This window comes from Rhinoraja longicauda, chromosome 2 (assembly GCF_053455715.1).
Source record: "Rhinoraja longicauda isolate Sanriku21f chromosome 2, sRhiLon1.1, whole genome shotgun sequence".
NCBI classification, from domain to species: domain Eukaryota; kingdom Metazoa; phylum Chordata; class Chondrichthyes; order Rajiformes; family Arhynchobatidae; genus Rhinoraja; species Rhinoraja longicauda.
In genome coordinates, this window is record NC_135954.1 from 43,845,585 (window position 1) to 43,862,728 (window position 17,144).

A 17,144-nucleotide genomic window follows, 5' to 3' on the forward strand; every position below is an offset into this window, starting at 1 on the left:
ATCCCCGTACATTAACACTATCCTACACCCACTACGGACAATTTTTACATTTACCCAGCCAATTAACCTACATACCTGTACGTCTTTGGAGTGTGGGAGGAAACCGAAGATCTCGGAGAAAACCCACGCAGGTCACGGGAGAACGTACAAACTCCTTACAGTGCAGCACCCGTAGTCAGGATCGAACCTGAGTCTCCGGCGCTGCATTCGCTGTAAAGCAGCAACTCTACCGCTGCGCTACCGTGCTGGTAGTAGATTAATAATCTTATACGTTTCGATAAGATCTCCTCTCATCCTTCTAAATTCCAGTGTATACAAGCCTAGTTGCTCCAGTCTTTCAACATATGACAGTCCCGCCATTCTGGGAATTAACCTAGTAAACCTACGCTGCACGCCCTCAATAGCAAGAATATCCTTCCTCAAATTTGGAGATCAAAACTGCACACAGTACTCCAGGTGTGGTCTCACTAGGGCCCTGTACAACTGCAGAAGGACCTCTTTACTCCTATACTCGACTCCTCGTGTTATGAAAGCCAACATTCCATTGGCTTTCTTCACTGCCTGCTGTACCTGCATGCTTCCTTTCAGTGACTGATCCACTAGGACACCCAGATCTCGTTGTACGTCCCCTTTTCCTAACTTGACACCATTCAGATAATACTCTGCCCTCCTATTCTTACCACCAAAGTGGATAATCTCACACTTATCCACATTAAACTGCATCTGCCATGCATCCGCCCACTCGCACAACCTGTCCAAGTCACCCTGCAACCTCATAGCATCTTCCTCACAGTTCACACTACCACCCAGCTTTGTATCATCTGCAAATTTGCTAATGGTACTGTTAATCCCTTCATCCAAGTCATTAATGTATATTGTAAATAGCTGCGGTCCCAGCACCGAGCCTTGCGGTACCTCACTAGTTACTGCCTACCATTCTGAAAGGGACCCATTTATCCCCACTCTTTGCTTTCTGCCTGTCAACCAATTTTCTATCCATTTCAGTACCCTACCTCCAATACCATGTGCTCTAATTTTGCCCACTAATCTCCTATGTGGAACCTTGGTTTTTAGTTTAGTTTAGAGATACAGCATGACAACAGGCCCTTCGGCCCACCAAGTCTGCACCAATCAGCGATGCCTGTACACTAGCACTACCCTACACACGCGAGGGGCAATTTACAATTTTACTAGGCCAATTAACCTACAAAACTGTACGTTTTTGGACAGAAAAAAAATACAGACCAAAATCAGAAATGAAAGAAGTAAAAAATACATTACATCCTGACAATTTGATGCAATTGGCTGATGCTTTTGGCAGATGCAGTTTAATGTGGATAAGTGTGAGGTTATCCACTTTGGTGGTAAGAATAGTAGGAAACCGGAGCTCCCAGAGGAAACCCAAGCAAGTCACGGGGAGAACGGACAAGTTCCGTGCAGACAGCACACATATTCAGGATCGAACCCGGGTTTTTGGTCCTGTAAGGCAGCAACTCTACCGCTGCTCTACCATGGTGCCCTGTGGAAAAAAGAAATTTGACTTTGAAGTCAATGACCCTTTATCTACTAAATAATTTGATTTTGAGTTTAGTTTATTGTTTAGTTTATTGACCTTAGTGAAGTACTGAAACATTAACTGATGTTCTCTCTCCACAGATGCTCCCTAACTGACCTCATGGCCATAGTGGCACTGAAATAGAGCTGCTGCCTCACCGCAGCAGAGACCAGGGTTCATTCCTGACTACAGGTGCTGTCTGTAAAGCGTTTGTACATTCTCCCTGTGACCGCGGGGTTTTCTCTGGGTGCTCCAATTTCCTCCCACATTCCAAAGGAGTGCAGGTTTGTAGGTTAATTGGCTTCTATAAATTGCCCCTTGTGTATAGGATGTGAAAGTAGAGGAATTCAGCACCTGTGGAGGGAAATGGACAGTTGATGTTTCGGGTCCAGACCCTTTTTCAAATGCTTCTGGGTCAGAACATGGTAAAAGAGCAGGAGCACTGTAGGAATCACAGAGGAGAAGCATTCTGGCCTTCCATCACAGTGAGGAGGTGACTGGAGGAGACTCACTGTGATGGATGTTTCTTTTGTTTGGTGTTGGTTTCTGATTGTATGTGTTATTGCATATTTTTATTGCTTATTTTTATTGGTCTTACTGTTGAACTGCGGGTAATTTTTCATTTCACTGCACATTTATGTGTATGTGACAAATAAATTGACTATTGACTATTGAAAGAGAGTCTCTTGGAACTCCGATCAGAGAGAGGAGGAAAATTTCTACCAAAGTAGGCATACTTTGTGGGGACTTTGCAGTGGAGCTGGAAATAGCAGACAAGAAACTGCAGATTCTGCAATCCCAAGCAAACACAAAACTGCATTTGTGGAGAGAAATGGATCAACAAGGTTTTGGGTCATCAGCCTGAACAAGGGTACTGACCCAAGATGTCAGTTGTCCATTTCCCTCCTTAGATGCTCCCTGACCCATTGAATTGCTCTAGCAAGTTTATTTTTGGCTTATTTTTAAAAATAGCTGTTGGTATTTTCCAGTTCAGTGGCATTAACCTAAAACTGAAATCAGAAAACAGAAGCAGTGTTCATAACTTTCAAGGCGCTGGACTATTTAACAGTTAACTTCACCTTCATAGTTTTGGAAGGCCACAATACATTGACAACAGAATAGTTATGGATTGAAAGCTCTCCCTTTAAAATGTACTGGCTTATCGCTCTGACACTAAAAGAATCACAGTAAAACAGAAAACAAAACAGAACAAGAACTGCAGAAGCTGAAAATTTGTGCAAAACACAAATTGCTGCAATAACTCATCGGATCAGGCAGCACCTGTGGAGGGAACACATTTCCTCCACTGATGGTGCATGGCCCGTTGAGTTACTCCAGCACTTCGTGTTTTGAGTAAAACACAAAAAGTTAGAATTACTCAGGAGGGCAGGCAGCAACATTGTGGAGAGTGAAACAGTCAATGTTCCAGGCCAATCAACTTTCATCAGATTTCATGAATTCTGAGCATTTCCAACATTTTCTGTTAAATTTCCAAAATCCAGCAAGTATACTATTTTGCATTGGCTTATGGAACCTAAAAAATGGTGAGCTTTGAACAGAAAAAAAATACAGACCAAAATCAGAAATGAAAGAAGTAAAAAATACATTACATCCTGACAATTTGATGCAATTGGCTGATTTTCATAAAGGTTCAGTTTCCATCACGACAAAATCCCAGGTATATTACTTGCAATTGCAAATCCTATACTATGCTGTTCCTTATTGTTTACAGTTTTGGACATCAGCCAAGGAAATTCTATTGAAGAGAAAGTCTGCACCTTATTATTGGTATAAATGGGATTCATTTCTTCAGAGATCAATCACTGTTTGAGATTTCTTTTCCACAGTTTCTCTCAACTATTTTGTTTCTTTTTAAATTGCATTTACATACATTTCATATTGGTAACTATCTAATCAGACACATAACTGAACATTATACAACACAGGTAAGCAAACATTTCTAGCCACAAGGGACCGTTTTACTGAACAGAATGTTCATCAGAATTGAGGTGGAAATATTAGAGTGAATGAGAGATCTTGAATTTCATCAATATTTCTATGTATTTCTATGGTTGTAGCAGAGAAGTAACCAAACTGAACAACTTATTATTCCTAGGAGACAGGAAGAACTGCAGATGCTGAAATCTTGAAAAAAACATCATGTGATGGAGGAACTCAGCAGGTCAGGCAGCATCTATGGAGGGACTGGACAGGCGATGTTTCGGGTCAGGGCCCTTCTTCAGACTATGCTGCAGCGCAATGCTGGTAGCAATTTAAGTTTTCTTACTCCTATTTAGCAATTAGCTTATTCCCTAATGGAATTATTCCTAACCTCTCACCAAAATCTGCCCTTCGGGATAGAAACATAGAAACATGGAAAAATAGGTGCAGGAGTAGGTCATTTGGCCCTTCGAGCCAACATCGTCATTCAATATGATCGTGGCTGATCATCCAAAATCAGTATCCTACTTTTTCCCCATATCCCTTGATTCCTTTTGCCCTTCGAGCCAAACCTAATTCTCTCTTGAAAACATCCAGTGAATTGGCCTCCACTGTCTTCTGTGGCAGAGAATTCCACAGATTCACAATTCTCTGGGTTAAAATATTTTTCCTCATCTCAGTCCTAAATGGCCTACCCCTTATTCTTAAACTGCGGCCCCTGGTTCTGGACACCTCCAGCATCGGGAACAATTTTCCTGCATCTCGCCTGCCTCTCAATTTTCCTGCATCTCCCCTTAAGAACTTTATATGTTTCTATAAGATCCCCTCTCATCCATCTAAATTCCAATGAATACAAGCGCAGTCGACCCATTCTTTCATCATATGTCAGTCCCGCCATCCCTGGAATTAATCTACTAAACCTACGCTGCACTCCCTCAATTGCAATAATGTCCTTCCTCAAATTAGGAGACCAAAATTGCACACAATACTCCAGGTGTGGTCTCAGCAGGGCCCTGTACAACTGTAGAAGGACCTCCTTGCTTCGAAACTCAAATCCTCTCACAATGAAGGCCGACATGCCATTAGCTTTCTTCACTGCCTGCTGTACCTGCATGCTTCCTTTCATTGACTGATGTACAAACACATCCATGTCTTGTAGCACCTTCCCTTTTCCTAATCTGATACCATTCAGATAATAATCTGCCTTCCTGTTCTTGCTACTAAAGTGGATAACCTCACATTTATTCACATTATACTGCATCTGCCATGCATCTGCCCACTCACCCAACCTATCCAAGTCACTCTGCAGCCTCATAGCACCCTCATTGCAGCCCACACTGCCACCCAAGCTTTGTGTTATCCACAAACTTAGAGATGTCACATTTAATTCACTCTCTATATCATTAATATATATTGTAAATAACTGGGGTCCCAGCATCAAGCCTTGCGGCACCCCACTAGTCACTACCTGCTATTCTGAAAAGGACCCGTTAATTCCTACTCCTTGCTTCCGGTCTGCCAACCAGTTCTCTATCCATGTCAATACCCTACCCCCAATACCATGTGCTCTAATTTTGCACACTAATCTCTTGTGTGGGACCTTGTCAAATGCTTTTTGAAAGTCCAGATACACCACATCCACTGCCTCTCCCTTATCCATTCTACTTGGTACATCCTCAAAACATTCCAGAATATTAGTCAAGCATGATTTCCCCTTCATAAATCCATGCTGACTTTGACCAATCCTGTCACTGCTTTCCCAATGTACTGGTATTACATCTTTAATAATCGACTCAAGCATCTCCCCCAATACCAATGTAAGACTAACTGATCTATAATTCCCTGTTTTCTCCCTCCCTCCTTTCTTAAAAAGTGGGGTTACATTGGCTTCCCTCCAGTCCATAGGAACTGATCCAGAGTCGAGAGAACATTGGAAAATGATCACCAATGCATCCACAATTTATCGGGCCACCTCCTTGAGTACTCTGGGATGCAGACCATCAGGCCCTGAGGATTTATATGCCTTCAGTCCCAACAATTTACCTAAGAGCAAAATCAAGAAATAGTTAGATTTAGCTCTTAGGACTAAAGGAATCAAGGGATATGGGGAAATAGCAGGAACGGAGTACTGATTTTAGATGATCTGCCATGATCATATTGAATGGCAATGCTGGCTCGAAGGGCCGAATGGCCTACTCCTGCACCTATTTTTCTATGTTCTATGTTTCTAACACAATTTCCTGACTAATGTGGATTCCCTTCAGTTCCTCCCTCCCACTAGATCCTTGGTCCCCTAATATTTCTGAGAGATTGTTTGTGTCTTCCTTAGTGAAGACAGAACCAAAGTACTCGTTTAACTGTTCTGCCATTTCCTTGTTTCCCATTATAAATTCACCTGTCTCTGATTGTAAGGGACCTATATTTGTCTTCACTGATCTTTTCTTTTTTACAGGAAGAAGCTTTTAGATGCCACAGTAATGCAGCTGGTAGAGCCACAGCATCACAGTGCTAACTCCTCTTTTCAATCTTGTCCTCCACGAAGTCTGAGTGGAGTTTACACATTCTCCTTGTTACCACATAGGTTTCAAATATATGTGGACTGGAAGATTAATGATCTGCTGTGAACTGTCCCTCCTGTGGTTGGCTGATAGAATTTGATAGAAATGTGGAGAGAATGGGTTACCAAACGGAATTGCTCAGTCTGCCTGCACAGATTAGATGGGGCAAATGGCCTCCTTCAATGTCATAAGAAATGTGTAATTTTGCTGCAAACCCATGGAAGCGCAATGTTAGTAGCACTGATAAGTTTTCTTACTCCCATTCAACAATTAGCTTTATTCCAAATATCTCCAATTTAATTTTTGTCATGGCAACTGCAGTTAATGGAAGTTCATTGCAAATTGGTAAAAATGTTGCGATTCCACTGGAATCACAGTACAAACTGCTGTTTTGTCCACTTTTCTGTTATATGGAATTACTGAAAGTGCATCTTTGTACCTTCAAATCCTTTCTGCACTATCCCTTTTCTCCGAGTTATCTCTGCCATTCAGGTGTTCAATGTTCTCGACAAATACAGGTCAGCAAATTATAATTTTTTCAGTGGTTTCCTTTTCTTAAATTCATTGATCATAGACAGATTACACCATTTAAAAAGCATGGACATGAAGAGCAATTCACCACTACTTATCTCTAATAACCATCATCAATGAAAAATCCCAGCATTTCTGACAATAAGCAATTCACAGAAGTTTTTTTTGCCAATCTGCTTGCTCTTAGGAACAGTTTACAGGTAAAGTTCAACACTTACAGACTGGAGTAAATATGCCAGGGACGTTCCTTGAATGATAACAACTGGTATCTTTGTCATCTTTGTGGCATGAAAGAGAGTCTCCACACAGGCCATGATCTGGTCAAAGCGTCCAGCAAGGCCACCAAGTACGATCACGACATCAACCTGGCCATAACAACAACAAGAGTTTCCATTAATAAGTTCATAAGTTATAGGACAGAATTAGCCTATTCGGCCCACCAAGTCTACTCTGCCATTCAATCATGGCTGATCTATCTTTCCCTTTCAACCCCATTCTCCTGCCTCCTCTCCTTAACCATTGACACCCATACTAGTCAAGAATTTATCAATCTCCGCTGTAAAAATATCCATTGACTTGATCGCCACAGCCTTCTGTGGCAATGAATTCCACAAATTCACCACCCTCTGACGAAATAAATTCCTCCTCATCTCCTTCCAAAGGTACGTCTTATTATTCGAGACTATGTCTTCTGGTTCTAGACTCCCCCACTAGTGGAAACATCCACTCCACACCCACTCTATTCAGGCCTTCCACTATTTTCGGTAAGTTTCAACTGTCTTCTGTTGTTCTCATCACACTGAATATAGACTAAATATTAATATTTTCTATAAAAAACAAGACATCAAGTTATAATCCCAGAGCCAATATCTTACTGTTCCCAATGGAGAATGCAAGAAGCAATTAGTTTCAAATCAGAGCTTCTTTGTGATTCAAAAGTATACATTCTAGCCCATTGTGGAGGTCTTAACTTATTAATGTAATTCTATGATCTAAAACTTTAAATGCACTATAATAGAATTAATTATTCCTTAGAGACAAATCAAGCTGTGGGTTGCTGAAGCTTTGATGTGTGTGATATGGTTTCTTTAATGTGACAATAGTGTTTAGCAGCAGAAACTGTACAACTCCATTTGCTGAGACCATGTTGAAAAAAACATATTGCATAATGTAACGCTAACCAATGGATCTCAAAGGACAATGTGAGTGGAGAGGTATTTAGTAGAATGCTAGACCAAGTGGACCCGTTGGGCCCAAACTTCTCCTGCATTGGTGCAGCACCCTCTCCTCCCCCTCTCCCCTCTCCCCTCTCCCCCTCCCTCCCATCCCCCTCCCCCCATCCCCCTCAACCCCACTTATCCTCCCTCCCTCCCCTCCCTCCCTAGGAGATAGATTTAAACTTTAAAATGTGAATAACTTAAAAAATATAACACCAATTTCAATGAAACTGCTTCCATCAGCACCAAAGGGACAATGATGAGTAAGGTGGGCCTAAAATTGTTGTGCTATTGTGTACCGTTTTGTCTGTAATTCAGGAACAAACAAACAAGAGTTTTAGTATATAGATAGATTTCTACATCCTTGAACCCATATGTTCTTTGACCTTACGATAGGATTTTAAAAGTAAGCTTTGATTTTTTGACCCCTGGATTTTTTGACCTCATTGATGACTAACTGACAGGACATGCCTTAATTTTCAGTCAGAGGAAGCCTAATTGCAGGCTAGTTAGTGAACTGACCACATTTGTTGTCAAGTATACACAAGGAATGGCAGATGCTGGAAATTTGAGCAAAAACCACAAGGTGCTGGAGTGACTCAGTGGGTCATGCAGCATTGCTGGAGAACAAGGATAGGTGCCGTTTCAGATCACTCCAGCTGTTTGTGTTTTTTACACTGTTAAGGTCGGTCCTGCACACTGAAATTATCATACTCGCTATCAAGATTGGCCTACACACCCATCACGAAACTGCCTACACTTGCTATCAAGGTCGGTCCCACACACTGAACTGACCACCAATCAAGGTCCATGTTCACAATGTCGATGGCAACTGAAGTCTCCCAGTCTTTGCATTGGTAGAATTTTCAATTCAACTGGCTGGCAGGATGGCAAGAAATCTGGCCCGGTGAAACGCCAAGTTTTCTCGGAATCTGTGGCTGAGTCTGGAACACTGGCGATGGGGAAAGTTTGGTTAATGTTGCTAATTTAACACAGAAGGGGGTGAGTGCCTGGTATACGCTGTCAGGGTGGTGGTGGTGGTGGTGGTGGTGGCAGGTACAATAGTGGCTTCTAAGAGACAGTTGGATAGGCACATGGACATGCAAGGAATGGAAGGATATGGATTATGTGCAGGCAGATAGGATTTGATCTTGGCATCATGTAAGGCACAGGCATTGGGAGCCAAAGGTCCTGTTCCTGTGTAGGAAGGAACTGCAGATGCTGGTTTAAACCAAAGAGAGGCACAAAATGCTGGAGTAACTCAGAGGCAGCATCTCTGGAGAGAAGTAATGGGTGATGTTTCGGATCGAGACCCTTCTTCAGACAGTCCTGTTCCTGTGCTGAACTGTTCTATGCTGCACATGTTCAGTGATTTGCTTTCATAGTCTAAACTAAATAGATATTGCAGTTATTTTTATCCGGTTATTTGAGTTATTATTACAGCTGAAATAAGTGTTTCTCTCAAATTCCTGAAAAAAAAATCAATCTTGTGAATCAGTCTTCATAACCTACTCCCCACAGTCCTTCAGTAATACCTTTGCATCTCTGAACCCTTTTTAATGTAGTCCCCAGCAATTATGTCACCCATGTTTATGGTACGCAGCCACCTGTGCTAAACAATTTCCCATATCCACTTTCCATTACCCTAGACATCAATTATAAAGGCACCATTTACACATATTATAGCACTTTGACTATTTTGGGCAGCTCCATAAGCTTTTTGCACCTTAAAGTGCGATTATCTTAATTATGTAATCTTCTCCTGTTAATATTTTAAAAGCTCCACTGATTTCAGTCAAATTGAAGTATTTAATAAATGTATTTCAGCCGTGCTGTTAATGTACATGTAGAGGAGCTAAGAGTCTCTGCACAGCAGAGTAGTCAGACCTAGCTAGCACTGATTGTTTCGGGAGCGTGGTGAAGGAGTGACTAACAGGAACGCAAGCATTTACACGCTGTAAGGGCTCAATTTCTATTGTCCTGTCTCATCTCATTACAATGCTGATGACCCCACATGAGTAAATTAAAAACTAGAAAATTGAGCTGTGATGCAATTGTAGCTGAGGTTCTCGAGTGTCAGTGACAATGTCTTCATTGTCCACTTTTCAGTTTTGCTTTCATTTACACAAGGAAAATAGCATTAATACAATCTCACTTTCTCTGGTAGGGATTATATGATGTCAACCTTCAACGGCTGTTGCTGAATAAAGATAGGTGTAAATTGAACATTCTGTGAGCACATATTAAGTTCACCTTGGGACGATCATTTGAAAACGATTAAATATCGATATTCAGAATAATTTGCATGTTGTCATATTTGAAATTAGCAAATTTGCAGATGATACAGCATTAGCAAATTTGCAGATGATACAAAGCTGGGTGGTAGTGTGAACTGTGAGGAAGATGCTATGAGGTTGCAGGGTGACTTGGACAGGTTGTGTGAGTGGGCGGATGCATGGCAGATGCAGTTTAATGTGGATAAGTGTGAGGTTATCCACTTTGGTGGTAAGAATAGGAAGGCAGAGTATTATCTGAATGGTGTCAAGTTAGGAAAAGGGGATGTACAACGAGATCTTGGTGTCCTAGTGCATCAGTCACTGAAAGGAAGCATGCAGGTACAGCAGGCAGTGAAGAAAGCCAATGGAATGTTGGCCTTCATAACAAGAGGAGTTGAGTATAGGAGCAAAGAGGTCCTTCTACAGTTGTACAGCGTCCTAGTGAGACCGCACCTGGAGTACTGTGTGCAGTTTTGGTCTCCAAATTTGAGGAAGGATATTCTTGCTGTTGAGGGCGTGCAACGTAGGTTTACTAGGTTAATTCCCGGAATGGCGGGACTGTCATATGTTGAAAGACATAGGAGCAACTAGGCTTGTATACACTGGAATTTAGAAGGATGAGAGAGGATCTTATCGAAACATATAAGATTATTAAGGAGTTGGACACGTTAAAGGCAGGAAACATGTTCCCAATGTTGGAGGAGTCCAGAACAAGGGTACACAGTTTAAGAATAAGGGGTAGGCCATTTAGAAACGGAGATGAGGAAAAACCTTTTCAGTCAGAGAGTTGTGAATCTGTGGAATTCTCTGCCTCAGAAGGCAGTGGAGGCCAATTCTCTGAATGCATTCAAGAGAGAGCTAGATAGAGCTCTTAAGGATAGGGAGTCAAGGGATATGGGGAGAAGACAGGAACGGGGTACTAACTGAGAATGATCAGCCATGATCACATTGAATGGCGGTGCTGGCTCAAAGGGCCGAATGGCCTTCTCCTGCACCTATTGTCTATTGTCTATATTGAAACAGAAATCACTGTTGTGTCGCCGTGGAATGAAATCTTTATGCAATAAGCGAGTTCGGTATCTCGACAGTGCATGGCCAGGTCATAGGTCATTCGCGATAAACATTCTCGCCGGCTGAACTGCTGCATGTATTTCATCTGTATTTTCCAGTTTTGCTTCTTCGAGGTAAAAAAATACTGCTTTCAAAACTATTAACTAGGTATATTTATGGTTAATTTGTACAAAACCACGATGATTTTGTTGGTTTTATTGTTTTATGTTTCGATGAGTGAGTGAGATCGTGATGATAACAAGCTTTTTAAAATGTTTTTTGTTTTGGAGGGGGTGTACAATGAAATGAAATGTATGATTTCTATAACTATCAATAGACTTCTGAATGAGTTTTGCATGCACATGTGTAAGTAAAGTTGTGTAAAATTGAATGGTGGTGCTGGCTTGAAGGGCAGAATGGCCTACTCCTGCACCTATTGTCTATTGTCTATTGTGTAGTACAAAACTTAGTCACAAGTCTCCTGCTTAATCATGTCTCTTCTAATTCCCATAACATTGGATAATTTTAATCAGTATTTGACGTTCTAGTTTTCTGGTATAATCTTGTGATTGTATAAATTAGTTCAATATACTTGCACCATTTTCTTTTGAATGGACATGCTTACAGGACCCCATTTAAATCAACATATGATTGACGCGAGATGCAACACCTGTCCCTTTACCTCCCCCCTCAACTCCATCAAAGGACCCAAACATTCTTTCCAGGTGAGACAGAGGTTCACCTGCACCTCCTCCAACCTCATCTATTGCATCCGCTGCTCTAGATGTCAACTCATCTATATCGGCGAAACCAAGCGCAGGCTCGGCGATCGCTTCGCTGAACACCTGCGCTCGGTCCGCATTAACGCCACTGATCTCCCGGTGGCCCAGCACTTCAACTCCCCCTCCCATTCCCAGTCTGACCTCTCTGTCATGGGCCTCCTCCAGTGCCATAGTGAGGCCCGCCGGAAATTGGAGGAGCAGCACCTCATATTTCGCCTGGGCAGTTTGCGGCCCGGTGGTATGAACGTCGACTTCTCCAACTTCAGATAGCTCCTCTGTCCCTCCCTTCCCCTCCTCCTTCCCAGATCTCCCTCTATCTTCCTGTCTCCACCTATATCCTTCCTTTGTCCCACCCCCGACATCAGTCTGAAGAAGGGTCTCGACCCGAAACGTCACCCATTCCTTCTCTCCCGAGATGCTGCCTGACCTGCTGAGTTACTCCAGCATTTTGTGAATAATATGATTGACTTTGCTGTTTATTTTGTTTTATATGTTACTGGGCAAAGCCATGCGCATTTGTGCAATTTTGGGCAGTGGGAGTAGCACGAATCACCTGAATAAGTGGATGCAGAATGTGTGATGCAGCCACAACTGTAAATTTGCAACGGGAAACTGCTTCTGCCCACCTCACTTCAAACTCTAGGAAAAAAACTGCAGATGCTGGTTTAAATCGAAGGTAGACTCAAAATGCTGGAGTAACTCAGCGGGTCAGGCAGCATTTCGGGAGAGTAGGAATGGGTGACGTTTCGGGTCGAGACCCTACTTCAGAAGTCTGGAGAATAAGCGAGTTCGGTATCTCGCTTCTTGAGTTACTTCAGCATTTTGTGTCTACCTTCGATTTAAACCAGCATCTGCAGTTTTTTTTCCTAGAGTTTGAAGGGAGGTGGATTTACAGTTGTGACTGTCACACACATTCTGCATACACTTATTCAGGTGATACGTGCTACTCCCACAGCCCAAATGCCCATGGCTTTGCCCATAGAAAAACATAGAAAATAGATGCAGGAGGAGGCCATTCAGCCCTTCGAGCCAGCACCGCCATTCAGTGTGATCATGGCTAATCACCCACAATCAGTAACCCGTGCCTGCCTCCTCCCCATATCCCTTGATTCCACTAGTCCCCAGAGCTCTATCTAACTCTCTGTTAAATCCATCCAGTGATTAGGCCTCCACTGCCCTCTGTGGCAGAGAATTCCACAAATTCACAACTCTCTGGGTGAAAAAGTTCCTTCTCACCTCAGTTTTAAATGGCCTCCCCTTTATTCTAAGACTCTGGCCCCTGGTTCTGGACTCCCCAAACATTGGGAACATTTTTCCTGCATCTAAGTTGTCTAGTAACATATAAAACAAAATAAATAACAAAGTCAATCATATGTTAATTCAAATAGGGTCCTGTAGGTACAAGTTACGATGCAAAAAAAAATGGTGCAAGTATATTGAACTAATTTATACAATCACAAGATTATAACAGAAAATTAGAATGTCAAATACTGATTAAAATTATCCAATGTTATGGGAATCAGAAGAGATATGATTAGTCAGGAGACTCGTGACTAAGTCTTGTACTTTCATATTTCATATTTCAGATACACTTTACTTACACAGGTACATGCAGTACTCATTCAGAAGTCTATTGATAGTTATAGAAATCATACATTTCATTTCATTCTCCCCCCCTCCAAAAGAAAAAACAATAAAAAATGCTTGTTATTCATTGTCATGATCTTGCTCACTCACCAAAGTATAAAGCAATAAAACCAACAAAATCACCGTAGTTTTGTACAAAATAACCATAATACACCGTTAATAGTTTTGAAAGCAGTATTTTCTTACCTCGAAGGCGCAAAACTGGAAAATACAGAAGAAACGCAGGTCTATATACAAGCTGCAGCTCAGCCGGCGAGAATGTTTATCGCGAATGTCCTATGACCTGCGCAGTCGAGATACCAAACTCGATTATTGTAAATGGCTCTGGCAAAACCACACCAAACATTCAGTGTCCAGATTGGTCTCTGTACCCTTAAGGTTTGCCTGCTTCAGGGGCTGTACCAGAAAGGTGCATTTGATGGATTCCAAGGTAAAGTGAGTTGTTGGATGTAGGAAAATTGAACAGGATGTTATTATTCTCTGTGGAAATGTTGGGAATGTTTTCCTTGGCTGACATGTCAAGCACACCCAACTTTAGGGGTGATGTTGTTGAGGCAATTTAAGTTAAAGGGTGTGCAGGGAACTTAAGATTTAGAAGCACGTGAAAATTATTCAACCCTTTTGTGCTCCACCATTTAGGAACATCATGGCTAATCATTCACCTCAGTGCCACTTTCCTGCAGTACCATTTTCTCCTTGACTCCCTTAATAGCAGCACGGTGGCGCAGCGGTAGATTTGCTGCCTTACAGCGAATGCAGCACCGGAGACTCAGGTTTGATCCTGACTACGGGCGGCGTATGTACGGAGTTTGTACGTTCTCCCCGTGACCGGCGTGGATTTTCTCCGAGATTTTCGGTTTCCTCCCACACTCCAAAGACGTACAGGTATGACGGTTAATTGGCTGGGCAAATGTAAAAATTGTCCCTAGTGTGTGTAGGATAGTGTTAATGTGTGGGGATCGCTGGCCGGCACGGACTCGGTGGGCCGAAGGGCCTGTTTCCGCGCTGTATCTCTAAATCTAAAAAAAAAATCTAAAAATCTGATATTTGCAATTTACCGATCTCTCTCTTAGATACACTGAGTCACCCAGTCTCCACAGCCATTTTAGGTACAGTTCTAAAAATTCACTACTTGCTGATATAGTCATTCAACAAGGAAACAGGCCCTTCGAACCAACTTGCCCATACCAACCAATATGCCCCATCTACACTAGTTCTACTTGCCCGTTGTTGCTCCATATCCCTCTAAACCTTTCCTATCCATGTACCTGTTCAAATACTATATAAATGTTCTTATAGTACCTGCCTCAACTACCTCCCCTGGCAGATCATTCCATATACCTACCACAATCAGAATAGAGAAGAAATTTCTTCTCACTTATATCTAGAATGGATGATCACTTCTTTTGAGTCTATGACTACTTGTTCGAAACACCATAACTGTATTTATTCAGTCAGGCTCCTTAATAATTTTGTACATTTCAATTAGATCATCTCTCTTTTTGGAATCGCATGAGAGTACCATATGAGCCTATTTAGCCTCACCTCATACAACAAATCTTTTATGCCTGGAATTAATCTGGTGAAATTTCATTGCATTTCCTCCATTGCAAATATATCCTTCCTCAGTTAGGGAGATCAAATTTGTACACAATATTCCAGATTCAAACTCACCAGGGTTCTATATAATTGGAGCAGCATATCACCGGCCTTGTATTCAAATCCTCTTGCAATAAAAGCTAATGTACCATCTGTCTTATTGTTGTTGTACATTACCATTCAATTGGTTTTGTACAAGAAAAGTCAGGTCCCTCTGAACACTACATTTCAATCTATCATCATTTTTAAAAAATGACCACTGTGGTCAACTTTTTCCACCAAAGTGGATCTGCCACATCCATGCTCATTCACTGAACCTGTCAATATATCCCCAAACTATTCTGCACCCGACTTGCAATCCACACTGCCACCCAGTTTTGCATCATTAGTAAACCTGGAACTATGAGAAATTCTCTTGTTCTACCCATCACTCTCCCACTATATTTGCGACCTTGTTCATTCGCTTTCCCAATTGCGATGAACGATCTTAGACACAAAAGTTAGTTAAAGTTTCTTTTTCCACAGATGCTGCCTCCCCAGTGCCAGGGCCAATGGCGTCCCAAAGAGGCTGCAAGAACATTTTCAAGGGGGAATGTAAGCAGCCAGAAGTTGTTGTGCACATTGGCATAAATAACATAGCTAGGGAATGGGTTGAGGTCTTGCAAAGTAAAGACAGACAAAGATAAGATTAAAAAGCAGGATTTCAAGTGTAGTAATCTCTGGGTTACTCCCAGTGCCATGTAGCCATGAGAGTAGAAATAGGGGGACAGGAGAGATGAAAGCGTGGCCGAGGAGTTGGTGCATGGGGCGGGGATTCAAATTTTTGGACCATTTGGCTCTCTTCTGGAGCAGACGCGACTTGTACAATTGCATTTTTAACCCTTCCAGAGGCCTACCGGGTAAGGCGCATGAACTCAGGGCATGTAAAGGTACGTGGGACTGGGACTTTACATCATTACAGAACCCTTGCTAAGAACTTTTGTAACATTGAACATAGTTCAACATGGTATCACAGGTTATTAGGCACTAGTTAACCTTCTTTAGTCAGGCAATGAGTATAGAAGTTGGGACGTGACGTTATAATTGTAAAAAAGATGGTGAGGCAGCACTTGGGTTATGGTGTTTATTTGTGGTCACCCTGTTATAGAAAAGACACCATTAAGTTGGAAAAAGGGAAAAGAAGATTTCCAAGAATGTTGCCAGAACGTGAGGGCCTGAGCTAAGGGAGAGGTTGGGCAGGCTAGCAATTTATTCTTTGGAGCACAGGAGGCTGAAGGGTGATGTTATAGAGGTGGATAAAATCATAAGGGACAGACATGGTGAATCGTGCAAGAAGAAACTGCTGATGCTGGTTTAAACCGAAGATAGACACAAAAAGCTGGAGTAACTCTGCGGGACAGGCAGCATCTCTAGAGAGAAGGAATGGATCATGTTTCGGGTCGAGACCCTTCTTCAGACTGGTTAGGGATAAGGGAAACGAGAGATATAGATGGTGATGTGGAGAGATAAAGTACAATGATAAAGGAAACAGGCCATTGTTAGCTGTTTGTAGGGTGAAAATGAGAAGTTAGTATGACTTGTGTAGGGGAGGATAGAGAGAGAGGGAATGCTGGGACTACCTGAAGTGAGAGAAATCAATATTCATACCACTGGGTTGTAAGCTGACCAAGCAAAATATAAGATGCTGTTCCTCCAATTTGCATTTAATCTCACTCTGACAATGGAGGAGACCTAGGACAGAAAGGTGAATCCACAGATTGATTTATTCACAAAATGCTGGAGTAACTCAGCAGGTCAGGCAGCATCTCGGGAGAGAAGGAATGGGTGACGTTTCGGGTCGAGACCCTTCACAGAGTCTTATTCCCAGGGTAGAAGAATCTACAACGAGAGTGCAGAGGTTTTAGGTGAGATGGGAAAGATTTAATATGAACACGAGGGGCATCTTTTTCATATATAGAGTGTGCGACAATGGAAATAGCTAGCAAAGG

General features: G+C 42.1%; 1 protein-coding gene across 3 annotated transcripts in view; it reads right to left on the reverse strand.

Moving 5' to 3' along the window:
* tpk1 (thiamin pyrophosphokinase 1) overlaps positions 1-17,144 on the reverse strand; it is a 299,450-nt gene that overhangs the window by 145,015 nt on the left and 137,291 nt on the right. For 2 of the 3 annotated variants that reach the window (XM_078418374.1, XM_078418367.1), the window contains exon 8: positions 6,804-6,950. The exons of the other annotated variant lie outside the window; for it this stretch is intronic. In XM_078418374.1, the coding sequence (XP_078274500.1) occupies positions 6,804-6,950 (147 nt within the window). The remainder of the gene's footprint in view (positions 1-6,803; positions 6,951-17,144) is intronic. 3 annotated transcript variants of the gene reach the window in all.